Here is a 27633-nt window from a genome sequence, read left to right on the forward strand (position 1 = left end):
CCGTAACGGGAGGAGTAGAGACCAGAGAAGGCTCGGCCTCAGACTCCGACTCGCTGCTTAATGAGGAAAACCGGTTTAAAGTTTGTTGGCTGAATGAGCGACACCGGTTGAGCATTCCTACAGCATTTCCCTCCAGAAGCCATGAGAAAGTTGTCCGGCTGCGGGGACCGTGCGAGGGGATTTGTACTAACGTTACTATCTGTACTTACTGGTGGCACAGACGCTGTTTCATCCTTCCCTACACTGAAATGACCCTTGCCTAACGATTGCGTCTGATGCTGGGCTTGCAGCACAGCTATCCTCGCCGAAAGGCGATCGTTCTCCTGTATATTATGAGTACAGCGACTGCAATTAGAAGGCATCATGTTAATGTTACTACTTAGCTTCGGCTGTTGGAAGTCCTGATGAACCATGTCCAGATAAAGAGTCCGGAGTGAAAAAGTTGAGTGAGGGAAAAACTAAAAATATAAACAGTAATTGAAAAGTAAAAACCGTAAAGTTGTCAGGTAGCAAGGTAAGGTTGGCAACAAAACGCACAGCAACACGTAAACAAGTCTGCAAGTTGTGACTGGAAAATGACCAGTGATGCTGATTTCTGTTGTGAAGAAGAGATGAATCCCCTTTCCGATTGTTTGAGGCATCCGGGAAAAAGCTTGTCCGGAGAAGACGAGGTGAGCGCTACCATCAGTCCTGTGTCATGCCAACAGTAAAGCATCCTGAGACCATTCATGTGTGGGGTTGCTTCTCAGCCAAGGGAGTGGGCTCAATCACAATTTTGCCTAAGAACACAGCCATGAATAAAGAATGGTACCAACACATCCTCAGAGAGCAACTTCCAGCAACTTCCAACCATCCAGGAACAGTTTGGTGACGAACAATGCCTTTTCCAGCATGATGGAGCACCTTGCCATAAGGCAAAAGTGATAACTAAGTGGCTCGGGGAACAAAACATCAATATTTTGGGTCCATGGCCAGGAAACTCCCCAGACCTTAATCCCATTGAGAACTTGTGGTCAATCCTCAAGAGGTGGGTGAACAAACAAAAACCCACAAATTCTGACAAATTTCAAGCATTGATTATGCAAGAATGGGCTGCCATCAGTCAGGATGTGGCCCAGAAGTTAAATGACAGCATGCCAGGGCGGATTGCAGAGATCTTGAAAAAGAAGGGTCAACACTGCAAATATTAACTCTTTGCATCAACTTCATGTAATCGTCAATAAAAGCCTTTGACACTTATGAAATGCTTGTAATTATACTTCAGTATTCCATAGTAACATCTGACAAAAATATCTAAAGACACTGAAGCAGCAAATTGTGGAAATTAATATTTGTGTCACTCAACTTTTGGCCACGACTGTACATCCTAGGATTTGTTTTTCACTTCATATTCTTCAAGAATAAATTACCATGAAACGGATTCCTAGATCCCATACTGTACCTATAAAAAAACACTGTGGCATACCCAATCATTCTGTCCATTTTGATAACTGCCCAACATGTTAATGACAGTCTGTTCTAAGGGGTGGTACTGTCTGGTAACCTAGGTGAAATAGGGCTATGGTTGCCATTAGCTATGAAGTTACTAACCTAGAATAAAGGAGAGACGTGTTACCTTGACAGGGGAGGCCTCGTCTGCACTGCTGGGAGAGGACAGTGGGAGAACTGTAGAGAGAGTGAGGGGGAGACGGGCTACAGCAGGATGTCTACTAGACCAACGCAGCTCAGAGCACTCAAACAGAATGAGTGGGTGTGAGGGGAGGCGGGACGTGGCATGCTCACTCTTCAGTTTGCTCTTGGTTTTGGGCTTCTTCCTGGTGTAGTCGTGTTTGGTCCGCTGGGACAGGATCACACTGCTGCCAGCCTCAGCAGGGGGAGGAGGAGAGCCTTTTGATTTAGACTATAGAGGATAACAATAAAGTTCAATACCTTATTCATTCATACGAATAGGACAGTTTCAAAACAACGCCACTGGCTACAGCAGTGTTTCCCAACTCCGGTCCCCCATACCCTCAACAGTACATATATTTGTTGTGGCCTCAGACAAGCACACCTGATTCTACTAGTCAACTAATCGTCAAGACCTTAAGTTGAATCAGGTGTTTTAGTTTACAACAAAATGTGTTTTGTTGGGGGTCCTGGAGTACTGGAGTTAGGACACACTGGGCTTCAGTATGAAGAAATTTGGTGGAAAATAGCTACGATATCACAAATGGTTAGCAGCGTGCCTCGACCTCTTTGTGGGGCCGCACAGCCCTCCATGTGCTCGCCAGAGGTAGCCTGACTGCCATTAGGTACCGAGATGAGATCCTCAGACCCCTTGTGAGACCATATGCTGACACATGCACATTTGTGGCCTGCTGGAGGTCATTTTGCAGGGCTCTGGCAGTACTCCTCCTTGCACAAAGGCGGAGGTAGCGGTCCTGCTGCTGGGTTGTTGCCCTCCTACGGCCTCCTCCACGTCTCCTGATGTACTGGCCTGTCTCCTGGTAGCGCCTCCATGCTCTGGACATTACGCTGACAGACACAGCAAACCTTCTTACCACAGCTCGCATTGATGTGCCATCCTGGATGAGCTGCACTACCTGAGCCACTTGTGTGGGTTGTAGACTCCGTCTCATGCTACCACTAGAGTGAAAGCACCGCCAGCATTCAAAAGTGACCAAAACATCAGCCAGGAAGCATAGGAACTGAGAAGTGGTCTGTAGAACCACTCCTTTATTGGGGGTGTCTTGCTAATTGCCTATAATTTCCACCTTTTGTCTATTCCATTTGCACAACAGCATGTGAAATTTATTGTCAATCAGTGTTGCTTCCTAAGTGGACAGTTTGATTTCACAGAAGTGTGATTGACTTGGAGTTACATTGTGTTGTTTAAGTGTTCCCTTTATTTTTTTGAGCAGTGTACTTTGATCAAATAGTGAAAATTGTTTTGCAAACCTTTTGCTTCGGTTTCTCCTTGTTGGTTGGGGTGGAGTGTGTTGACCTGAAGCAGAAGACACAGAAGGACATGGAGATTGACAATCAATGAACTGTAATTGCACTAGTCCTCTGCAACTAGTAGTGACCACTCGATTACCAAGGGACAACATCAACTATAGACACAGTTTCAGACAACTGTGACTAATATAACAGGAACAGAACTGTTAGGTGTCCTGTAGAGGTCTGGGACTGTGGCCTTACCCGCCAGAGGAGAGAGACTGAGTGCTGAAGAGCCTTGTTTTTGCTCTGGCCACCTGCAAAACAGACAAACAGCACACACACACACAGATATTTAAATGTAGAGGGAAATATAGCCAAACAGATGCCCTTGAGGAAAGTCATTTAGTACTTGACACACTAAACATACACAATAGCCAGTCGACAATAAGTAGTCTATATACATTTCTCTATCTACAAACTGACCTGGTACCTCTTCAAAGCAGTCAAGAATGTAATACTCTCTGGCTTCCTGACATGTGACAAGTCTGTATACGTGGCACCAATAGTCTCAGTTACTTCAACAGTGACCTGAGGCAGTCAGACGTTAACACATGCAGTGATGGTGATGCCGAGGCCCAAGACATCACAGACGTTTTCAGTGACATGATCTGACTGCACAAGCAGTGTTCCTGTGGTCTCCAGAAGGTGGCAGGTTTTCATTATGATCTTGGACACTCCCCTCCGTATTTATTTAGAGACAGTGAAGCTACATTTGTCTCTATAGTCCAGCATTTTGGATTTGAGATAACATTTCTCATACGAGGCACAGTACAGAATGTCACCTACTTGAGGGTATTTTCATAGATATCCATTTTACCGTTTAGAAATGAAAGCACTTTATGCATCTAGTCCCTCCATTTTTTCATAAGCATTTGGACAAATTCACTTAGTGAATACCTTATTTACATGAATTTGCAGTTTGGGTTGTGTTTCTGATTATGTTGTGCCCAATAGGAACTGAATGGTTAATAATGTAGTGTCATTTTTGAGTCACTGTTATTGTAAATAAGAATGGAAGAGGTCACTGAACACATCTACATTAATTTGGATGCTACCTACCATGATTATGGATAATCACTCATTCACGATTAATTCATTACCCATGACAGCATCCATATTAAATGTAGGTGTTCAGAAAGGTCTTCCATTCTTAGTTACAATTCAAAAGTGACAAACATTATTCACCCTTCAGTTCTTTTTGGGCAAAACAAAACCTACAAATGCATCCAAGTGCTAGTCATCGAGTGCTAGAAATACGGGACCAGATACTAAACTTACGCCTACTTTAAGACACTATAAGTTCATGTCAAAATACACACATACAAAAGTATGTGGACATCTGCTCATTGAACATTTCATTCCAAAATCATGGGCAATAATATGGAGTTGGTCCCCCCCTTTGCTGATAACAGCCTCCATTCTTCTGGGAAGGTTTCCACTAGATGTTGAAACATTGCTGCGGGGATTTTCTGCCATTCAGCCACAAGAGCGTTAGTGAGGACACTGATGTTGGGCGAATAGACCTGGCTCGCAGTCGGCATTCCAATACATCCCAAAAGTGTCCAATGGGGTTGAGGTCAGGGCTCTGTGCAGGCCACTCAAGTTCTTCCACACCGATCTCAAACCATTTCTGTATGGGCCTCGCTTTGAGCACGTGGGCATTGTCATGCAGAAACAGAGTTCAATCTTGTTAATCATTGTCTGAGAGTTTTAAGGTGCCTTTTGGCAAACTCCAAGCGGGCTGTCATGTGCCTTTTACTGAGGACTGGCTTCCATCTGGCCGCTCTACCAAAAAAGGCTGATTGGCGGAGTGCTGCAGAGATGTTTGTCCTTCTGGAAAGTTCTCCCATTTCCAGAGAGGAACTCTGGAGCTCTGTCAGAGTGACCATCGAGTTCTTGGTCACCTCCCTGACCAAGGCCCTTCTCCCCCGATTGCTAGTTTGGCCAGGCGGACAGCTCTAGGAAGAGTCTTGGTGGTTCTAAACTTCTTCCATTTAAGAATGATGGAGGCGTGCGTCAGTGTTCTTGGGGACCTTCAAAGCTGCAGAAATGTTTTGGTACCCTTCCCAGATATGTGCCTCGACACAATCCTGGTCTCAGAGCTCTACGGACAATTCCTTCAACCTCATGGCTTGGATTTTGCTCTGACATGCACTGTCAACTGCGGGACCTTATATAGAAGTGTATGCCTTTCCAAATCATGTCCAATCAATTGAATTTACCACAGGAGAACTTCAATCAAGTTGTAGAAACAGCAAGGATGATCAATGGAAGGAGCATCATAACAAAAGGGTCTGAATACTTACGTAAATAAGGTATTCGAGTTTAACGAAATGTGCACAAAAAAACAACTTTGTTTTGTCGTTATGGGGTATATTGTGTAGATTAAGGATTTTTCTTATTTAACGTAACTAAATGTGGAAAAATTCAGTGTCTGAATACTTTCCCGAATGCACGGTGTGTGCAGTACCAGTCACAAGTTTGAACACGCCTACTCATTCATAGGCTTTTATTTATTTTTACTATTTTCTACATTGTAGAATAACAGTGAAGACATCAAAACTAACAAATAACACATGGAATCATGTAGAAAGTAAAAAGTGTTGAATCAAAATATATTTTATATTGGACATTCTTCAAAGTAGCCACCCTTTGCACACTCTTAGCATTCTCTCACCAGCTTCATGAGGTAGTCACCTGGAATGAGGTAGTCACCTGGAATGCATTTCAATTAACAGGTGTGCCTTGTTAAAAGTACATTTGTGGAATTTCTTTCCTTCTTAATGTGTTTGAGCTAATCAGTTGTGTTGTGACAAGGTAGGGGTGGCATACAGATGATAGCCCTATTTGGTAAAAGACCAAGTCCATATCATGGCAAGAACAGCTCAAATAAGCAAAGAGAAGTGACAATCCATCATTACTTTAAGACATTTACATTTAAGTCATTTAGCAGACGCTCTTATCCAGAGCGACTTACAAATTGGAAAGTTCATACATATTCATCCTGGTCCCCCCGTGGGGAATGAACCCACAACCCTGGCGTTGCAAACGCCATGCTCTACCAACTGAGCCACACGGGACCACATGAAGGTCAGTCAATCACGGAAAATGTCAAGAACTTAAAGTTTCTTCATAGCGCTTGATGGTTTTCACGACTGCACTTGAACAAACTGGCTCTCATGAGGACCGCCACAGGAAAAGAAGGCCCAGAGTTACCTCTGCTGCAGAGGAAAAGTTAGAGTTACCAGCCTCAGAAATTGCAGGCCAAATAAATGCTTCAGAGTTCAAATAACAGACATCAACTGTTCAGAGGAGACTGCGTGAAATCAGGCCTTCATGGTCTACTGGCACTAAAGGACACCAATAAGAAGAGACTTGCTTGGGCCAAGAAACACGAGCAATGGACATTAGACCGGTGGAAATCTGTCCTTTGGTCTGATGAGTCCAAATTTGAGATTTTTGGTTCAAACCACTGTCTTTGTGAGAGAGTAGGTGAACGGATGCTCTCCACGTGTGGTTCCCACCATGAAGCATGGAGGTAGTGGTGTGATGGTGCTTTGCTGGTGATCTATTTAGAATTCAAGGCACAGCATTCTGCAGTGATACGCCATCCAATCTGGTTTGCGCTTAGTGGGACTATCATTTGTTTTTCAACAGGACAATGACCCAACACACTTCCAGGCTGTGTAATGGCTATTTGACCAAGGAGGAGAGTGATGGAGTGCTGCATCAGATGACCTGGCCTCCACAATCACCCAGACCTCAACCCAATTGAGATGAGTTGGACCGCAGAGTGAAGGAAAAGCAGCCAACAAGTGCTCTGCATATGTGGGAACTCCTTCAAGAACATTGGAAAAGCATTCCTCATGAAACTGGTTGAGAGAATGCCAAGAGTCTGCAAAGTGGTCAAGGCAAAGGGTGGCTACTTTGAAGAATCTAAAATAATTTTTAATTAACACCTTTTCGGTTACTACATGATTCCATAGTTTGTCTTCACTATTATTCTACAATGTAGAAAATAATAAAAATAAAGAAAAACCCTTGAATGAGTAGGTGTCCACACAGACAAACTTTCAAATGAAGGGACTAGATACATTGTGCTTTCATTTCTAAATGGTTAAACATTTGCATGAAAATTCCCTCAAATAAAAAATTTGACATTTTGCACTGTCGCCTCATGAAACATTGTTCCCAAATCTAAAATGCTTAGTATAGATAAAATTTGTTAATTTGGCTCGTCACTGTCCAAATAAATACAGGAGGGGAGTACCAACCAAGCGTATTGAATGTACAGTTGAAGTCGGAAGTTTACATACACTTAGGTTGGAGTCATTAAAACTCGTTTTTCAACCACTCCACAAATGTATTTTTAACAAACTATAGTTTTGGCAAGTCAGTTATGCACAAGAAGATGTCCTGACACAATGTTTCCAACAATTGTTTACAGACAGATTATTTCACTGTATCACAATTCCAGTGGGTCAGAAGTTTATATACACTAAGTTGACTGTGCTTTTAAACAGCTTGGAAAATTCCAGAAAATTATGTCATGGCTTTAGAAGCTTCTGATAGGCTAATTGACATCATTTGAGTCAATTGGAAGTGTACCTGTGGATGTATTTCAAGGCCTACCTTCAAACTCAGTGCCTATTTGCTTGACATCATGGGAAAATCTAATTAAATGAGCCAAGACCTCAGAAAAAAATTGTAGACCTCCACAAGTCTGGTTCATCCTTGGGAGAAATTTCCAAATGCCTGAAGGTAACACGTTCATCTGTACAAACAATAGTACACAAGTATAAACACCATGGGACCACGCAGCCGTCATACCGCTCAGGAAGGACACGCGTTCTGTCTCCTAGATATGAACGTACTTTAGTGTGAAAAGTGCAAATCAATCCCAGAACAACAGCAAAGGACCTTGTGAAGATGCTGGAGGAAACATGTACAAAAGTATGTATATCCACAGTAAAACGAGTCCTATATCAACATAACCTGAAAGGCCGCTCAGCAAGGAAGAAGCCAGTGCTCCAAAACCGCAATAAAAAAGCCAGACTACGGTTTGCAACTGCACATGGGGACAAAGATCGTACTTTTTGGAGAAATGTCCTCTGGTCTGATGAAACAAAAATAGAACTGTTGGACATAATGACCATCGTTACGTTTGGAGGAAAAAGGGGGAGGCTTGCAAGCCGAAGAACACCATCCCAACCGTGAAGCACGGGGGTGGCAGCATCATGTTGTGGGGGTGCTTTGCTGCAGGAGGGACTGGTGCACTTCACAAAATAGATGGCATCATGAGGTAGGAAAATTGTGTGGATATATTGAAGCAACATCTCAAGACATCAGTCAGGAAGTTAAAGCTTGGTCACAAATGGGTCTTCCAAATGGACAATGACCCCTAGCATACTTCCAAAGTTGTCCTTAAGCCATTCTGCCACAACAAAGTCAAGGTATTGGAGTGGCCATCACAAAGCCCTGACCTCAATCCCATAGAAAATGTGTGGGCAGAACTGAAAAAGCGTGTGCGAGCAAGGTGGCCTACAAACATGACTCAGTTACACCAGCTCTGTCAGGAGGAATGGGCCAAAATTCACCCAACTTATTGTGGGAAGCTTGTGGAAGGCTAGCCGAAACATTTGACCCAAGTTAAACAATTAAAGAGCAATGCTACCAAATACTAATTGAGTGCATGTAAACTTCTGACCCACTGGGAATGTGATGAAAGACAAAAGCTGAATTAAATCACTCGCTCTACTATTATTCTGACAGTTCACATTCTTAAAATAAAGTGGTGATCCTAACTGACGTAAGACAGGGAATTTTTACTCGGATTAAATGTCAGGAATTGTGAAAAACTGAGTTTAAATGTATTTGGCTAAGGTGTATGTAAACTTCCGACTTCTACTGTATATTTTTTAAAGGCATCCTCAGTCATTAGATCCACTGTCTTGATCAATACTCGTCTCATTGAAAGCATTGCTCAAATAGCATCACAGCAGACATAAGATGACAAGACTCAAATAGCAAACCTCAGTGTCAGAGCTGGCACACAGTTCGAAGATGTCCTCCGGTGAAGTTTCAATTCTTTCCCTGTGATATGAGAAAAAACAATGACTTGACGGAAATATGGCAATACAGAAAGAGTACTGTATTGGTGAACCATTGAAACACTTTTTGCTGTGATCACTCACCGAGACAGAGCTGTTGCCAGACTGGTCTGGTTTACAGCAGGGATCGATAGGACAAAACAATCATTAGTACTCCTATACTATTTGTGCAGCAGTCAACTCTTTATTACCACGTGCCATATAATGACATAGCTTGACAGAGTTGGACACAGTGTGGGACTAGGTTGAAGGAGCCCCACTGAGTATGGTTAAGTTACCCCTTCATGTGTGTTAATGCTTACCTCTGTGCTGCCTGCAGTTGCCAGAGTAGGGTACCTTGGCGGAAACAATCAGTTGCTCATCTTAAAAACCCAATGTATCATAAATAACCATATAGACTGCCAAATAAAGCATAGGGTACTTACAGTGATGAGGTCTCCAATGCAGCTAGCACGTCGAGATCTAGTGGAGAAATACATTCCATGAATTCATACATTCTTTTACAGCAGCCTGATCTCAGACTAGACTTAACATAGTAAATGTAAACAGAGACACTGAAATTAGTATGATCGGTTACATAAGACAGGTTTCTTAAAGCAAAAACAAAAGTAGGGCGAAGTCTAGCAAACCAAATATTGAGTGTTCGAATCAAAGACAACTGTAGGAACTTTGTAACTACATAGCATGTTAGCTAATCCTTCCCCTAACTATAGCTCCCTAGCTAACTTAGCCAAAACAAACTGGAATTTGTAACATATTAAAAGAAATGGATGAACATCTACCAAATTAATACACACCATATTGGAGTGTCCCAGATGTACAATTACTATGTTACCTCTACCCCAGAGTCAAGGTTGTTTAAAAGGACACTTCGGGATTTTGGCACTGGGGCCCTTCATCTACTTCCTCAGAGTCAGATGAACTTGTGGATACCATTTTTATGTACAGTTGAAGTCGGAGGTTTACATACACCTTAGCCAAATACATTTAAACTCAGTTTCACAATTCCTGACATTTAATCCGAGTAAAAATTCCCTGTCTTAGGTCAGTTAGGATCACCACTTTATTTTAAGAATGTGAAATGTCAGAATAATAGTAGAGAGAATGACTTCTTTCTTTCATCACATTCTCAGTGGGTCACAAGTTTACATGCACTCAATTAGTATTTGGTAGCATTGCCTTTACATTGTTTAACTTCGGGTAGCCTTCCACAAACTTCCACAAGCTTCCCACGATAAGTTGGTGGAATTTTGGCCCATTCCTCCTGACAGAGCTTGTGTAACTGAGTCAGGTCTGTAGGCCACCTTGCTCGCACATGCTTTTTCAGTTCTGCCCACACATTTTCTATGGGATTGAGGTCAGGGCTTTGTGATGGCCACTCCAATACCTTGACTTTGTTGTCCTTAAGCCATTCTGCCACAACTTTGGAAGTATGCTTGGGGTCATTGTTCATTCGGAAGACCCATTTGCGACCAAGCTTTAACTTCCTGACTGATGTCTTGAGATGTTGCTTCAATATATCCACATAATTTTCCTACCTCATGATGCCATCTATTTTGTGAAGTGCACCAGTCCCTCCTGCAGCAAAGCACCCCCACAACATGATGCTGCCACCCCCGTGCTTCACGGTTGGGATGGTGTTCTTCGGCTTGCAAGCTTCTCCCTTTTTCCTCCAAACGTAACGAAGGTCATTATGTCCAAACAGTTATATTTTTGCTTCATCAGACCAGAGGACATTTCTCCAAAAAGTACAATCTTTGTCCCCATGTGCAGTTGCAAACCGTAGTCTGGCTTTTTTAATGGTGGTTTTGGAGCACTGGCTTCTTGCTTGCTGAGCGGCCTTTCAGGTTATGTCGTTATAGGACTCGTTTTACTATGGATATAAATACTTTTGTACATGTTTCCTGCAGCATCTCCAGAAGGTCCTTTGCTGTTGTTCTGGGATTGAGTTGCACTTTTCGCACCAAAGTACGTTCATCTCTAGGAGACAGAACTCGTCTCCTTCCTGAGCGGTATGACGGCTGCGTGGTCCCATGGTGTTTATACGTGTGTACTATTGTTTGTACAGATGAACGTGGTACCTTCAGGCATTTGGAAATTGCTCCCAGGGATGAACCAGACTTGTGGAGGTCTACAATTGTTTTTTGAGGTCTCGGCTGATTTCTTTTGATTTTCCCATGATGTCAAGCAAAGAGGCACTGAGTTTGAAGGAAGGTCTTGAAATACATCCACAGGTACACCTCCAATTGACTCAAATGATGTCAATTAGCCTATCAGAAGCTTCTAAAGCCATGACATCATTTTCTGGAATTTTCCAAGCTGTTTCAAGGCACAGTCAGCTTAGTGTATGTAAACTTCTGACCCACTGGAATTGTGATAATGAAATAATCTGTCTGTAAACAGTTGCTGGAAAAATTACTTGTGTCATGCACAAGGTAGATGTCCTAACCGACTTGCCAAAACAATAGTTTGTTAACAAGAAATTTGTGGAGAGGATTAAAAACAAGTTTTAATGACTCCAACCTAAGTGCATGTAAACTTCTGACTTCAACTGTATCTACTTACAGTATGAAGGAAGTTCGAGGTAGTTTTGCGAGCCAATGCTAACTATTGACTGGAAGTATATGGGTATAAGTTAACAAATATTGCCAAAATCCCAAAGCATCCCTTTAATGTGGAAATTAATATAGCATAGCCTATGTGATCTGGTCTGATACATCAGTCTATGAGATTAAAGAACTGAACATATCTGATTGCAAGGGTTCCATGACGTGTTGTATCGATGTCTGGTCATCTGAACGTACACTTTGCTGTGGGAAAGGGAAGAATATGGCATAGCCTACTTTCATAACTTAACAATGGGCTTTTAATGCTCGTAAATTTATTGGTAAAGCATTGTCCTCATAATTCAACTGTCATGTTAGGGGTTACCAGTAGTCGTTTGCTTTCAAAGACCCTCTTGGCAGCGTCCAGGATGTCATGCTTGGAATCGAAGATGATCTGGACCATCTTTCCCTTGGTCATGCGATAGGTGAGGGGGTTGGACAGGTGAACAGTCAGAATGGTCTGATTATCACAGTCTGGAGGGAGAATCATGGTAAACAATATAAAATGCAGCTCGTTACTTCTCAAATAAAGGAAAAGCCCCACATCTTAATTTCAGCATCAAACTGAAGGGCTAATGATGCAAGAGGAATTCTCCACTCACCACACACACTGAACCTAAAGACGTCTGCTCTTAGCAAATGGATTGATTCCCACAGTGAACCCTGTAGCGCCAGACGACATGGCAGAAGGGGAAAACAAATTTAAAAACCTCACTTAGGACATTGTAAATCTAGGAGCGACCCATTAAAGTAAACACTACTGACATTCATTTATCGCTGACGTACACTGGTGTGTGTGGTCTGGTCAGTCTCACCTCGGGGTTGTTGACAAAGAGGCTGATACAGGACGTTCCTAGGTTGAAGTCCACCCAGAAATGTTCCAGTTTCTCATCCTCTGGCATGAACAGCTGAAGACAAAGACATTAATTTGTAAGTGTTACACACCATTGCCTGAGGGGAATATCAGACCCAATTGGAGGTACCCATGCATGACATGAGACACAGTTAGCTTTAAATAAGACATTTGTAACTGCCACACATTTATCTTTATATTATCTGGAGTGTCATCCATGTCCCCTTATGACTTTGGAGCAGTGATCCTGGGACTACTGCTGGTCTTACCTCAGTGGTGTCAAGAAACACACAGATGCAGGGGAACGTGAACACCCTATGAGAAACAAGCCATTATCTTACCATGTGAAACTTGTGTTTGATGCAATTTATTCTTTACAGAATAATATTTTTTTATTTAAATAATATGAAATGAGAATGAGGTGGGTGTTTGAAATGTAGAGAAAAATAGTGTGGACTCCCCTTCTTTCATCTCCAAAATAGCTGTTCAAGTCATTGAGAAAAGTTCTGCAGTCCTATTTTTCAACAGAGAAAAAAAATGAAGGCTAGTCTTTGACAGTTAAGACATGCATGTTTTACCCCAAATAACAGTCCTCTTTGAATGCCACTATCAACATTTGAATTATTTATGGGGGAGGTTAGAACTCAGACTTAGAGAAACTTACTATCTCAAATTCTGTATCGTTTATTGCGTTGAAGCCCTCTGCAAAAACTGGGTTGGCAAACCACTTGTTGGTCAGCTCTTTCCTCGACCTCTTTATGGTCATTCGACAGAGTGCTTCTGATAGGGCCACCTGCATCTCATAGTCTGAACAAAACCACGACCCAAGTCACAGTCACAGACAACTATGCATTTTTCATACAGTGAATTGCATGCCATAAAAAAAACAACTGAAAAGTGTCACTCACCGCCCACATTGAGAATTACTTTTGCAAATTGTTCACTGGAGGAAGAAAAAAAACGTCAAACTGCATTAAAATTCTGAGGATGTGCAAGTGATGTCATGACTGGATTGGTAAATGCCGACGAAAAAAATGAGAGGGAGATGAAACCGGTGATCTGCATCGATACAAGGTTGGAGAATATAGATCCTTAGTCAATGTGGTAATTGGGACATAATTCACTGGGTCGTGTTAATTGGTGCATGCAATGTAAAACATTTAACTGTTTAGCAACGGTAAAAGAAATAGAGCATTTCATATGGGAGAATTCCATGTAGTCACTCCCTGTTTCAGGCCGTGTTCTTCCGCTTGGTGCCTGATGAACACGATCTTGAGAAAGAAAATAAAAAAGTGCAGTGTAGACAAACTATCCACTAGGGGGCAATGCATTCTCAGACAACCAATTCAATGTTGGAAAGGCCTCCTCTCCATGTTCTCGTATTTACAGGAATCTGTCATGACTAAAAGCTTACAGGAGTAGACAATGGTCTTTGGACATGCTCAGTTTCCTCCTCTCTTCTTTTGTGGTATTGTCGAGGATCGAGTTAATCGTCCTTATAGCCTGAATGGATAGAAAGAAAACAGTGAAGAACAATGTAACATCCAAAAGAATTGCAGGATGTTAATGTTTAGAAAAAATATATCCCGTTCTTTAGTAACGTTTTTCCTGCTTTTCTATTAGACAATCTCCCTTTTTAGTGAACAAAATGTATTTCTTCATAACCTTCTGAACCAACAACATCGCTCTCAATGACTGTACAGCCTTACCTCTAATCTCAGACTAAACGTGACGTCTGGGTCAGTCCCAACCACTCCAACATGCAGCAGGAAGACGCTGGTGAGCTGACCCCTGTCTTTCCCCCAAAAACAAACAGCATTACTGTAGCTACCAGCATAAAACAAAGCAACATGGCAATTGTGTAATGATCAAAATTAGAGAAAAAGCTCACCTTCAATAGAAGGAGGCAAACGCTGAAAAATGAGGTGAAAAAACATTTGTATTTAGTTGGCTGATGCAGTGAATAACATTGGAAATATATTCTAAATCGACCCTAGACCAGGGCTCTCCAACTGTTCTTTTAGAGCTGCCCTCCTGTAGGTTTTCCACTCCAACTCCAGTTGTAACTAACCTAATTCAGGTTATCAGCTAATTATTAGAATCAAGTGTGCTAGATTAGGGTTGGAGCAAAAACCTACATGACTGTAGCTCTCCAGGAACAGGGTTAGAGAGCTCTGCCCTAGACACTTCTGTAGATCTGAAATGATTTGATAAGGATAATGTCGCAAAATTCCTGTAACTTTTCCAAAATTCACGGATTTCCTGCTTATTCCCTCCTGATTCCAGGAGTCTTCAAACCAGGATTTCTGGACAACCTGTTGAGAAAGCTTGTGGAATTTTGCAAACCTAGATAGGAAAGCAACATGGCAAACAACTCACCCAGCCTATCATAAGGCAAAGTGAAGTAATTAACATATTGGTTAGACATCCAATAATTTCAGATCTACATGAGTGGGTAGGGGTTGATTTTAAAATTTGGCCAACTCACACCTTACCAGGAAAAAATCAAAAAAGGTCTCAATAAGGCTGGGCAGGTCCTTCACGCCTTTGTATTCTTCCATTTTCAGAAAGTCTGCAGCTCTTTCAAACCACGTCAACATGTGGAAATGAACAAACACAGTCAAATAGACCCATCAGAACCCGATAGATTACATTTGAATGTTAAACACATCTTTGGAGATTTAAAAAAATATATTTTTCTTGGTAAGATACTTATCTTGTAAACGAGACCTTGCCTGGCCAGGCAGTTAAAGCAGTCTTCATCACACTGGCATACATCTTCAATTGCTCTCAAAAGCAAAGTGACACTTTTGAACACAGTTCTGTCAAGTTCCTGCAATCCACAGAGGAGAACGGGGAAGAGAATTTTGTTAGAATTGTGAACACTGTTCAGCACATTTATTGTGGAACCAATATGCTTTGGTAAGGTTTTACTGATCATTGTTTTATATGAATAGGCTACTTCAAGCAGGAATTTCATACCCACAAAGGGTTAAATGTAATTTGATGAATGTGGATGTGAGAAAATAGGCTACCTTGTTAGCGACTTTGTTCAATCTGTTAACCAACGACTTGGAGGCTTTCTCCCTCAGAAGTGCTGCTGTGATGGCTCCAACATTATTGCTGACGAAAGCATCCTCCAAAATTATTTCGAACTGATAGAAAATGTGAAAAATACGCATAGTTTTGAGATAGGCCTATAGTTAGCGTTACACCGCTGGTCTCTTCAATGGGGTCCTATTCACTAACATAAGCAAATCTAAATACATTTCCATAATTTACCATGTTTTACGATAATATTGCCGTTTTTTAGGCAGCTAGGCAATAATTCACGAAGAAACGATTGCATATAATTGTTAAAAAATTAACAAACTTACGTTCATAATTAGCGGTGTGCGAGTGTAGCTATAGGAACAATTTTGCCACAGGTGAATCTAATTAGTGAACTATCGCTAGAAAAGACGCGCATGAAGGACCATGATCTGTCCAAATAAATACATGTTGTAATCTCCTTCCTTTTCGTTACGGGTAATTCAAACTTAACTCAGTGAAACTGTGAAAGTTTTCTTGATAACAGCAATCTGAATCCATTATTGTGTTTGAAAGTATTTTTTGGGCGGAAAAACATTAGTTTTTTTTGTGTGTGAAGCCATTCGATCTTATTTGCATAATGAGGATACATAATGACCAAACAAACATCTAAAGTTGTGCATAACATTGGAATTTTTATAAATTAAAATGGGACTTTCACAGTTAGTGGTAAAAATCCCCAATAAAAACAACCGTTCTATCAGATCTTTCAGCAATGTGACGGAGTTGAAGTTAGACAAAAATCTGACTGTTTGTCTTACTGAGTTGACAAATTAAAATGTTCTACTTCATTCAAGTGGTATACACAGTAGCAATTTTGTTTTTCCTCAGTTGCTGTATGACTTTAAAACCTAATTAAATGTAACATATTTGAGCCAAAATGCATATTCTAGTTTAACCTATCAGTCAGATGTTGCTGACAGTTTATGGTTGTGACCTTGGTGATTACAATATTGTTTGTTTAAATCTATCAACAGTAGAGAACTTTACAGAGTGGTCTTGTTGCACTACATGTAACAAGGACATGAATAAGGGGTCCTTATGTTATAGCTGACCCTACTCATTACTGTTTAATTTTGGACAAATCTGACAGTTGACCAAATCTCCAGACACATATTATAGGAATCACAGTTTTGAGAGAAATATTCCTTAGTCACAGAGGGCTATTGCAAGAAACTACATAAGATCCTTTTCCAGTTAATAGCCATTATGGCCAGTTTATTTTTTTTATTGTAAACACTTTTTTGGAGAGTTTGAGGGGCGGGGGCTTACCTCTGGGGCGACCCCAAACAAACGATTAAATAAATAGGCTAAATATATATATATATATATATATATAATATATATTTTGTTATATGTTTGGGTTGGATGGGGGTGCTACGCCAGTGGTTATATTTAGGTATTCTGGTCATTCGCTCAATGAATAGCCTAATGTACAGCAATAGATTTTAATTTCACATGAAGGAGAATAATAATCGGGAAAAGTACATTTAACCGTATACAGTAGCCTATGTTTTGATCAGCCTCAAGTTGTAACAGTGCCAATTTGGCGGATGGAAACATGCAAACAAACCCCTGACATGCTTCAGATGTGTATTATACTCTGCCAAATGCTGTCGGGAAAAGATCCAAATTCTGATTCCCGAATAAAATAAAAGTGAACAACATTCTACAATAAAACAATAGCTAAAGACATGGGTGGAGCCTACAAAAATCTCTAAAACATGACATTCGTTAACAATGCCGAATGATTGATGCTTTGTTTATTGTTAATGTGCAGCCCCAGCTGTTTTGATGTTTACACGTCAGTGTGGCTTTAGGTTTACATACAACAACTCTTAATGATCTCAGATAGATCACTTGCTGACACCTGTCAATGTAGGCTACTTGTGTAACCGTTGAATGTTGCTATTTCACATTCAGATTATTCACATATATTTTTGCTTATTTATGAGTTTAGAGGACTCGTTAATCCTAACCAACAGGTTTGAAATTTACAACAGATCATTTTCCTGTCAGAACTGCAAGCATCATCGAAAAAAAAATCTGATAGACACACAGAAACAGCCCAGGCCATTTCCCATCGTTTGTGGGCGGCCTTGGGTAATTTCATGAAGTCTGTGTGTATTCAAGATCAACATAGAGACACAGCATAATAGCCTAATAGTTTTTGATGTTTCAGGCATACACAGTGCTAGAAAGAAACGTTCGGGGAAACGGACATGCAGTAAGTGGAGGTCAGTGCCACGGATCAGGTGAACTGAAAGTGCACAGCGCTTAGCCTCAACAGAGCTGAGGCTAGACATATTTCCTAGTCCTGCCTCCTCCTTTACATAGACGAGACAGCCCTTACCTACAGTCATTCACCTTGCTATTCCGGTGGCATCGCGTGACACACTCCCCAGGACACAAGGGAATTTTGGATTAACACCGAGAAAAGACAGAGGAAGTCGGATGAAGATCATGTACTTCTGGACATATATTCTCTAATTATTTTTCCTTTTTAGCGTTGTCTGTCATATGCTTTATTTTTGACAAAGAAAGTGATTTCGTAAGGTGCGCGGCTACGGGACGGTACCTGTATTGGTGGGTCCTGCTATGAGTCAAGTTCAAAACCGTAAAATTGTGAGATTCTAACAAGATGTCAAAGTCCTCGGATCAGTTTGAAGACCCCGACTGTGTTTCTTCCTTTGGTATGAAGTTAACGTGGGATATCAACGACCCAAAGCTGCCTCAGGTATGCTAATGTCGACGTTTTGCATACGCCAGTTGACGCTATCATTTAAAATATATTCAGTGACAGCTATTTAAAATAACAAATTCTATAGCATTTGGTACCCTATAAAATAACAGTAGGTCACGGTTGAATCGAATAAATCAGTTTTAATTTGTAAAGATATGCATAGTTAATGATACATTAGTTGACACGCATGTTGTCATGATTTGCCTTATAGCCTATGCTTTCATAGCTCAGATATCAAATAACATATATTCATTTGCAGTTTGTCCATATCTGTGGTTCTCGTCACAATAAACACTAATTGCAGGAATATTCTATTAATTGGCCGGTAGTTTTTGTTTTAACCGTATTATCCATTTTAATAAAAAGCACTTGAAAATAATGAATCTATCAAAATCTATATTTTTCCCTAATTCTGACAGGACACAAAGCAGTATGACGCTTTCCAGGAGTGGACGGATGGGTATGTTCGTTACATCTACACCGGCGAGGATAAGAACGCACAGCGGCACCTGAGTGGATGGGCCATGCGGAACACCAACAACCACAACTGTCAGATTCTCAAGAAGTCCTGCCTCGGTGTAGTAGTCTGTGGCCGAAACTGCACGCTGGCTGACGGAAGCAAACTCCAGCTCCGACCGGCTATCTGCGACAAAGCACGACAAAAACAACAAAGTGAGTAAATGCATTATGCACAGCTGTCATGCATATGGTGTACACCTGGCGACCCGTCTCCTCGGAAAAACGAGGAAGACATTAAAACACTTGTTGACGTTGAATCAAATAATTGCCTATTGTCTAAAACACTAATTATTTTCAAAGCTTAATGAGCTCAGTTAAATTATTCATAATGATAGCCTACTTATTGGGCCTGTTGATATTGTAGACTGTTTTTGAGAATGGCCTATAATTCCACTCACTCTGTAAAGAGATTAAACTATTAAAAACTTAGCACCTGGTAACACTTGACATCTGACTCATTCATTCACATCGTCATGACCTTGATACACTATAGAAATGTGACACTTGGTGCTTCAATAAAATAAACTCAATAACGCTTTATATACAGATCACCTACTTATTAAACAACTTCAGATATTGTTGGTCTGACTGGAAAAAAAGGTCTAATTAAAAATAATACCCCTCATAGTAAATATGTATTTTGTTTTTATTGTAAAAAATGTATTCATCCGTATTCACTTTCAACCACTCTCCACATAATAGACTATTCTTCTCCTCACAACCATAACAGTATAATATTTCTGAAATAAACTTACAATACTTGAATACAAAAATCACTTCTATACTATTAGCCAACATGGCTTTGTTTAAAACTGTGTGGTTGTGTGTATTGGTGGTTGTTCTCCAGAGAAGCTGTGCCCCAGTTGTAACTCTGCCCTGGAGCTGATGCCATGCAGAGGACACAGTGGCTATCCCGTCACCAACTTCTGGAGAATAGATGGAAAAGCTATATTCTTCCAGGTTTGTGGGCTCATATTCTGAATTGAGAGGTAACACGTTTGTAGGTCTCTCTATTAACCGTTTTTAAGCATTGTTTAATAGTCTGTCACCATTAATAAACTGTTTGATAATCATTGTATATCAATTGTTCATACAATACAATTGTTCATACAATAATGTACAGTACTGTAATGTATTGTACAGTACAGCAGATCTTATACATGCATTTACTTAACTATGTATGTTTATTAGCCGTTTATAAGCAGACCTATAAGTATTGTAAACTTAAGTGTTGAGTTTTTAGTATTTCTATTTTGTGAAATTAGGCAATAAATAGTAATTAACATGCCTTCATGGATTTGTTGTTTTATTAGTGAAATGTAAAGATATGAGTTAATTAAAGTAAAAATCAATAAACAAACCATTTTTAGTTATGAGCTTCTGTGCAAAACATTCCCACACAAATATTACAATTTATTTAGTTATTAAGAGTAATCCTAAATGTAACCAAAGATGTTTCTAATTTCAAGAAAGTAACATCCTAGTATGTATTGATGTGATTGCAGGCGAAGGGGGTCCATGACCACCCCAGACCAGAGAGTAAGTCTGAGACAGAGGTCCGGAGGAGTGCAGTGAAGAGGAGGATGTCCTCTCCACACTTCTCCCAGAAGAGGAGGTTGATGGAGCCAGATGTAAGAAACTTTGCCCTCAATAGTCATATCTATACTGAACAAAAATACAAAGGCAACATGCAACAGTTCATATGAGGAAATCAGTCAATTGAAATAAATTCCATAGGCCCTAATCTATGGATTTCATGACTGGGAATACAGATATGCATCTGTTGGTCACAGATATCTTTAAAAAAATGGGCCTCACAATGGGCCTCAGAATCTCTTCACAGTATTTTTGTGCATTCAAATTGCCATCGATAAAATTAAATTGTGTACTTTGTCCGTAGCTTATGCATGCCCATAACATTACCCCACTGCCACCATGGGGCACTCTGGTCACATCAGCAAACCGCTTGCCCACACGACGCCATACACGTGGTCTGCGGTTATGAGGCCGGTTAGACGTACGGTCAAATTCTCTAAAACAACATTGGATGCGGCTTATGGTAGAAAATTGAACATTCAATTATCTGGCAACGGCTCTGGTGGACATTCCTGCAGTCAGCATGCCAATTGCACACTCCCTCCACTTTAGACATCTGTGGCATTGTGATGCTTTAGCCTAATTTGCTACATAGGTCATCTGCCTTTTTTGCAATTATTTTCCATTGGACAAAAGATTTAACCCACAAATGTTTGCTTAGGTTTTTTTTGACAAACTAACAATGTCTTACTGTATTTAAATTATTTTATTTGATTTCAACTAACTTATGTTTTAATTCAATTAGTGTGACAAAACTGCACATTTTAGTGGCCTTTTATTGTCCCCAGCACAAGGTATACCTGTGTAATGATCATGCTGTTTAATCAGCTTCTTGATTTGCCACACCTGTCAGATGGATGGATTATTTTGGCAAAGGAGAAATGCTCCCTAACAGGGATTTAAACAAATTTGTGCACAACATTTGAAAGAAAAAAGCTTTTTGAGGGTATGGAACATTTCTGGGATCTTTTGTTTCAGCTCATGAAACATGGGACCAACACTTTACATGTTGCGTTTATATTTTTGTTCAAGTGTACTTTGAATATTTACCTGCTCAGCCAGAGGTGGATGGTTCCTTTCAACATGTTTTCCTTGCCACTGTTGCCTTTGCTTTCTCGTTGTGGTTGTTTAGTTTGGTTTGCAGAAACAGTAAGCACTTTGTGACCTGTACTTAGAATACTGTAAAATCCCTTCTTTGCACATACAATGTGATTGAAAAGTAAAAAACTCAAACTACCCACATACCATTTATTAAATTGGTAGATGCAGTGGACTGTCTTTGCCTAGCCAATCACTAATATGTACTAAATATTCTTCAGACCGGGAGATACCACGACCTGGGTGCTCCTTTCCCCAACCTGCACCAGCTGTCCTGCATGGAGGGCCCGGACCGCTTTAGCATCATCGCTGAGTCCAACTTCCCCATCCAGACCCAGCACTACCCTCCCTTCCAAAACCCTGAGCCCTACAAGTTTGCCTACGATTCCCACGCCAACATGGGTGAGGCCCCATCCACACTCCAGAAGCAGGCCAACCACCGTCTGTACATGCCCCGGCCTCCGTGTGGCTACGACTTTGCCGTGCCGAGCTATTTAGGCTCGGGCTCCTACACAGCCCTCTATAAGGACCCCAGTAGCCCCCAGACGGAGACCCCTGAGCCCAGCAAGGTGAGCTCGGGCCTGGGTACCAGCACTGCCACACCCCACACCACCGGGGTCCTTTCGGGCCACGACCGCAACAACTACGACACGACCAGCAAGCACCACGGCTGGAAACAGATCTTGGGCAAGGGGACGTACAGCGAGCGGGGCGAGTACGGACAGTTTCCTGGCAACACCAACCACCACTACTACAACAGTGAGTACCCGTGCAGGTACCCTGGCCCAGCGCCAGCCACGCCCGCTGCCCTGCAGACCATCATCACCACCACCACCAAAGTGTCCTACCAGCCCTGCCCCAAGTCCTCCGTGGTCAAGTACGGCGACAACATCTACGACGTCAAGGGCCTGCCCAGCTGCAGCTCCCTGCTCGAGGACACCTCGCCCACCTCTTACTCCGATCTCAAGATTCCTGAAGATTCTGGGGTCATCAAGTCTGCGCTGTCGTACCAGCCGGAAACCCTGCCAGCTAAAATCGAGAGGGCTGAGAACTTTGACACTTACCGTTACGGCAACTACGCGTCCAACAGCTATCCCGACAGGGTTTCTCATCCATTTAGATACGACGGAGGGGACTACTGATCAAAGAGGAAGCCACCAAAACAAAGACTGTGATTTGATAGTTATGCAAATGTTCAGAAAGAACGCTTGGAACAGACTTTCTGCCACCATTTATCAGGTTTGTAAAGCTCTATTGTTATTTATATATTTGAGGTGTTGGATTGCATTTGGACTGCTAGTGATGACGCTACATTGAGTCTAGACTCTTCAAGGATGTTCCCAACATTTCCCCATTTAATGCATAAAAAAATGCCACAAAGTAGTTATTATTGCCTTTGGATTTTTTTTTAAAAATCGGATTATTGTGTTTGTAGAATATGAATAATATGTATTCTTAAGGTATTTTGTCTGTTACAATATCACATCATATTCCTATGGCACTGAAATAAATGTTCTATAGACTGGGAATGGCCAACAAAGTATATTGAAAATGCTTGTGGTACAGTGCAACTGTAAATGCAGTCTTCAACTGTACAGTTTGTGAACATTGTTATGTGACATAAAAATTCAATGAGCTCCCACCATAGATTTGACACATTCTGATGCTGTGGTTATGGATGTTGCCTTTTTTTGGTCAAATTCACTTCATTCACTTCCAGCCCTTTGCAAGACCTTGCAGTTTAAACAAAGTAATTACACTGTTATCGACTGTCTTAAAATACTGGGGGGTGAGGAACATAAGTCAAAAACATAAGCTCATTGCCACCCCCCACACACACACTCACTCACTCAGAAAAGGATGTGCTCGTGTCAAAAGGGATGAAGTTGGGCAATTAATCGTCAGGTTTGTCATCGGGTCGCTTTCAATCTTGTGGTTCAGAGGCGCCCTGACAAGTATTTCCCTCCACTCTGGGGTAGAGACGAGAGAAAGATAGAGGGAGAAGAGATGAGTCTTTCTCCCCTCCTTCCAGAATGCCGGTAATACCTGACGCTGACAGTATCTCTCCTCGCGGCCGGTTCAGCAGGGAAGCGGCGCCGCTTCATTTTGAAGCTCAACACTGACTCCGCCGGGGACTTTTCCTCTGATGTCCCGTCTAGATAAACAAATGACTCTCTATTATTGTAAGGACAGAGGTGGTGCTAGCCCTGAATCAGTTTCTCCATATGTGTGATCCTTTTTAGTGTAACTGCGTGCTGACAGGAGACATAATGGGAGCCTTGTCAGACAGACTGATCACAGATGACTAATAACGGCTCGGTTTCAATATTTCAGAAAGCTCTTACCTTGTATTGGCTTAATTCTACAGAGATGTAGCCTTTTCTATGTAATTAAGCTGGGTGTGTAGGCCGGCTACACCTAATATACAACGTGTTCACAACAAAAACGTTAAGTTTGTAAAAATGTTGAAATGTAACGTAGAGCTCATGAGACTGGATAGCCAGGACGATGGGTACAGACTGTTAGCCCTATTTCCTCTCTTCAAGATTATAGACTTGGCTGATTTATAGTATATTAGAATCATAGATTATATTACAGTGCACGGTACAGTGCAGTGTATTATTTGTAGGCCCTACTTACACAAGTAATGTACTGCAGTACAGCACAAAATAGGATTAGCTCATTGAGATTTGAGTGATTCATCAAACCTAACTTGTTTAGCTGCGAGGTACATCCATACATCTAATTAACAATACAATTCCCCTCTGTAGGACTGTATGACTAACAAAAACATGAGTCCTGGCTTTATTTCACAGTCCCGTTTCAGCTTCCACTTGTTTAGTACAGTATTTACAACCAAATTGTGACAATGGATACTTTTTAGCACTTCTCAAAAAATGAACTAGGGGCTCTATTAAATCTGTAATGCTGAAGCATTACACATTCCGCAGTGGAAATGTAAAGGTCATTTCCCGATTGAATCGACATATGCAGCGTCAGCCGTGAATGTAGTCTCCGCTAAAGCAGGAACATTGCCTTTAAATTTCAATCACGCTGTATAGCTGAACTTCCGCGATGCGGATTGAATAGAGCCCACCTGGTACCAAATTGCAGGCCTACATACTGATGTTGTGGTGCTTTCTTCTAATGAGTGATCAATCAAATGTATTTATAAAGCCCTTTTTACATCAGCAGATGTCACAATGTGCTATACAGAAATCCAGCCTAAAACCCCAAACAACAAGCAATGCAGATGTAGAAGCACAGTGGCTAGGAAAAACTCCCTAGAAAGGCAGGAACCTAGGAAGAAACCTAGAGAGGAACCAGGCTCTGATGTGTTTGTAACTCTGTATTTCACTGTCCAGTTTTAGATGGTTTCTGTAGGTTACAACTTGGATAGTAGTCAGTATTTTCTTTCAAGCATTGACTCAAGCTGTGTTAAACTCACATTCACACTGGATGAAAAACAAGTCAAATTGTTCTGCTTTTGACCCTCAACATATAATCATCATCCTATCAACATAACTTTCCCCACTACCAACGATTTGTATTGTAGTACATGTACTACAAATAGTAATGGTGGTGATAGCTAATAATAGTACAAATAACCTCATTAGTGAACATTCCAGAACACGTGGATTCCAACCCATATAATACACACCTATGTGTGTACTCTTCACCCAAACACAGCAAACTTTAACCTCTTGGCCTCTGACCCCTGCTTGACCTTTGATCTTTCTCTCTCATGAAACCTGTCTTGAATTCCACTGAGGGGTTGACTAAGCTAGTATGCTCCACTCAGAAGGTACAGAACCACAGTACTGCTGTCAGGGCTGTAGCACTGGCTGTCTGATGGGTGCCTGATTAATGTTGGTGAATCTGCAGCCACCCCTATATTCCTCCCCCAGCCCTCATCCTACACCATCATACTTCAAGAGGTTTTGTTTACAAACAGTGGGATAGAGATATGCCATGCTTTAAAGCAGGTGCCCGGTTATCTCTCCAACCATATAGCGCTTCAAAGGGATCCAAAAGCCACTCAGAAGTATGACGATGCCTTTGACTGTTGAACACATTATGGGCCTTGGCAAGCATTGCCAACAACGAGGGTTGCAGTGCCCAGTACAGAACATGTATATTGGGAAAACTAAAGTAACTTAAAGGGCCAATCTGCAGATAATACATCCATTTTTGGACTTATACATTAATGAAATGCACTCATTGATTCTTGAAGAATTTAACTTATAAATGCCTCATGAGCTTAGTTCAACTGTCATACCCCATCTGAAACCAAAATATAAGCTTGCTTGCCTCCAATGTTTGTAAACAAAGTAAATGTAAACAATCACTATATAGCCTCAAAACATGGTTAAAAATAAAAAATATATATAATACGTCCTTGCATCCATAGTTCTATAAATTTGAGAGTGGTTACATTTCTCCAGCCCCATCCCTCAGCTTTTTACATAAATTGCACATTTCCGCTTTAAAGCTGGTAACCACAGACTACCAGTAGGAAAGCATTGTATTGTACCTTCATGGTTCAATTTTCCCTTTCAAAAGCAACAAACATTTGCTTTCTGCATTGACATGTCTCTTTTTTACCATTGCACATTTTCAAAATTTCTCCCCAAAGAATGGGGCTTTGAGTATTTTTCCAAAAAGCATTCCTGTGAAAATTAAGATGGAAGGTCCCAGGTGGTGGGCCCACTGAACCAGCCTTCCAACAGCTTGAGCCACAGCCTTTTACGCTCCTCAACAGACCCTCTACTACTTTTACATTAGCTGCTGAGCGGTGGTGGTAGGGGTACACAGCACAGGCAGGCTAGGTGCTCTCTAGCTCTGTAGGCCTCTCTCTCTCTACAGGTCACTCAGGCTGATTAGTGCAGGGCCTCAGCTGCTGGCCAGAAAAATAGGCCATTTATACAGCCCTTTTTCTCTCTGTCTGAGTGTACCTCACACACTGATGGGCGCATAAATAAATAAAAAACACACACACACACACACACACACACACACACACACACACACTGATGGGCGCATAAACATTTTGTGAATCAATCAATAGTATGTTGATTGATTCCCAATCAACATACTATTTTCCCTAACCCATAACCCTAACTGCCTAACCCATAAGCCTAAAATAGCCCCTTTACAAGTGAGGACTTCTGGTACTCACAAGTATAGTAAAGCGTGTACACACACACGCGGCCTCAAACGCTGAGCCTTTCAGCTTTTCTGATCCCTTTAAGTGAGAACCATTGATGAGTGACTTCTATACATTTTGTTCTTGAAGAGCCCAGAAACACATTCAGTTCCACCTATAGATTACACAAAGCTGATTCATCACACCACAGCGACCTCCAGTCAAATCCAGACATAAATGCAGATGAAATTGATCTGTGACACAATAATAATTAACTAAAAACTCATCAATCTCCAACAAGTTAAGTCTCTCACTTTTTCTTTTTTAGCTTCTTCTTCAAACAACAACAGTCAACGACAATCATGCCACGGTTCACACATCTGGTCTTCAGACACGTACTGTAAGTCTGCTAGCCTAGGAAGCTGTCGCACCTGATGGATTCTGTTGTTTTGCCCTTAGCCGTGAACCCAAGCAAGAATCTCAGGCATGCCAGTCTGAAGATGTCACATAATTGTTAAGAATAGATGGTTAGGGACAGGTTATTCTTTATACCAGGCCTCGATATCTCTGCCTGAAAGGCTGCTGGAATGCAGGTGCTTTGCTGAATGCGGCGGGCATGTATCATTAACATAAATCAACTGAAACCGATTCTAAAGGGCGCTGAGCGCTAGAGTCCATGTCACCACATCGCCTGCAAAAACAAACCTTGCGCCTATTGTTTCCCTTTAAACCTTCATCTGCCGCATTGGACTGTAATATCAATAACTGCTGTTGACAGCAGACAGCCCAGTCTGGCAGCTTAAGTGTTCTGTAATTTGTAAGAGTGCAGAGCATGTCCGATGTACCTGCCAGTATTTAACATCTCCACTAGGGCCCCCCAAATGGGTTTA

The 27633-nt window shown here is 41.4% G+C and overlaps 2 protein-coding genes and 1 long non-coding RNA gene across 3 annotated transcripts in view; 1 reads left to right on the forward strand and 2 right to left on the reverse strand.

Annotated features, from left to right (window-relative positions):
- Positions 1 to 15934, reverse strand: part of sycp2l (synaptonemal complex protein 2-like) — a 33081-nt gene extending 17147 nt beyond the window's left edge. Inside the window, exons 1-14 of the mRNA XM_038997219.1 lie at positions 15929 to 15934; positions 15587 to 15706; positions 15267 to 15384; positions 15047 to 15159; positions 13966 to 14054; positions 13460 to 13494; positions 13216 to 13358; positions 13016 to 13065; positions 12821 to 12869; positions 12514 to 12606; positions 12301 to 12361; positions 12024 to 12172; positions 1783 to 1900; positions 1616 to 1665 (exon numbers count right to left, since the gene is read on the reverse strand). Coding sequence (XP_038853147.1) covers positions 1616 to 1665; positions 1783 to 1900; positions 12024 to 12172; positions 12301 to 12361; positions 12514 to 12606; positions 12821 to 12869; positions 13016 to 13065; positions 13216 to 13358; positions 13460 to 13494; positions 13966 to 14054; positions 15047 to 15159; positions 15267 to 15384; positions 15587 to 15706; positions 15929 to 15934 — 1194 coding nt within the window. The remainder of the gene's footprint in view (positions 1 to 1615; positions 1666 to 1782; positions 1901 to 12023; positions 12173 to 12300; positions 12362 to 12513; positions 12607 to 12820; positions 12870 to 13015; positions 13066 to 13215; positions 13359 to 13459; positions 13495 to 13965; positions 14055 to 15046; positions 15160 to 15266; positions 15385 to 15586; positions 15707 to 15928) is intronic.
- Positions 3182 to 9204, reverse strand: LOC120050360. Its single transcript, XR_005477193.1, has 3 exons — positions 9177 to 9204; positions 9015 to 9075; positions 3182 to 3236 (listed from the first exon to the last, which is right to left on the reverse strand). It is a non-coding gene; the product is annotated as an uncharacterized LOC120050360 (long non-coding RNA).
- A 2348-nt stretch (positions 15935 to 18282) lies between the features above and the next one.
- gcm2 (glial cells missing transcription factor 2) lies at positions 18283 to 23071 on the forward strand. Its single transcript, XM_038996945.1, has 5 exons — positions 18283 to 18378; positions 18804 to 19056; positions 19751 to 19863; positions 20409 to 20534; positions 21819 to 23071. The coding sequence occupies exons 1-5, from the start codon at positions 18283 to 18285 to the stop codon at positions 22737 to 22739; spliced, it is 1509 nt and encodes a 502-aa protein (XP_038852873.1). The 3' UTR covers positions 22740 to 23071.
- Positions 23072 to 27633: the final 4562 nt, after the last annotated feature.

Source organism: Salvelinus namaycush, chromosome 7 (genome assembly GCF_016432855.1).
Source record: "Salvelinus namaycush isolate Seneca chromosome 7, SaNama_1.0, whole genome shotgun sequence".
NCBI lineage: Eukaryota > Metazoa > Chordata > Actinopteri > Salmoniformes > Salmonidae > Salvelinus > Salvelinus namaycush.

What these genes read in the sequence shown, in the direction of transcription:
- gcm2 (XM_038996945.1), top strand. Translation starts at nt 18,283, where the DNA reads ATGTCAAAGTCCTCGGATCAGTTTGAAGACCCCGACTGTGTTTCTTCC. An exon ending in AGCACGACAAAAACAACAAA is followed by an intron (nt 19,057 to 19,750) that starts GTGAGTAAATGC and finishes GTTGTTCTCCAG; the next exon opens with AGAAGCTGTGCCCCAGTTGT. An exon ending in GAAAAGCTATATTCTTCCAG is followed by an intron (nt 19,864 to 20,408) that starts GTTTGTGGGCTC and finishes ATGTGATTGCAG; the next exon opens with GCGAAGGGGGTCCATGACCA.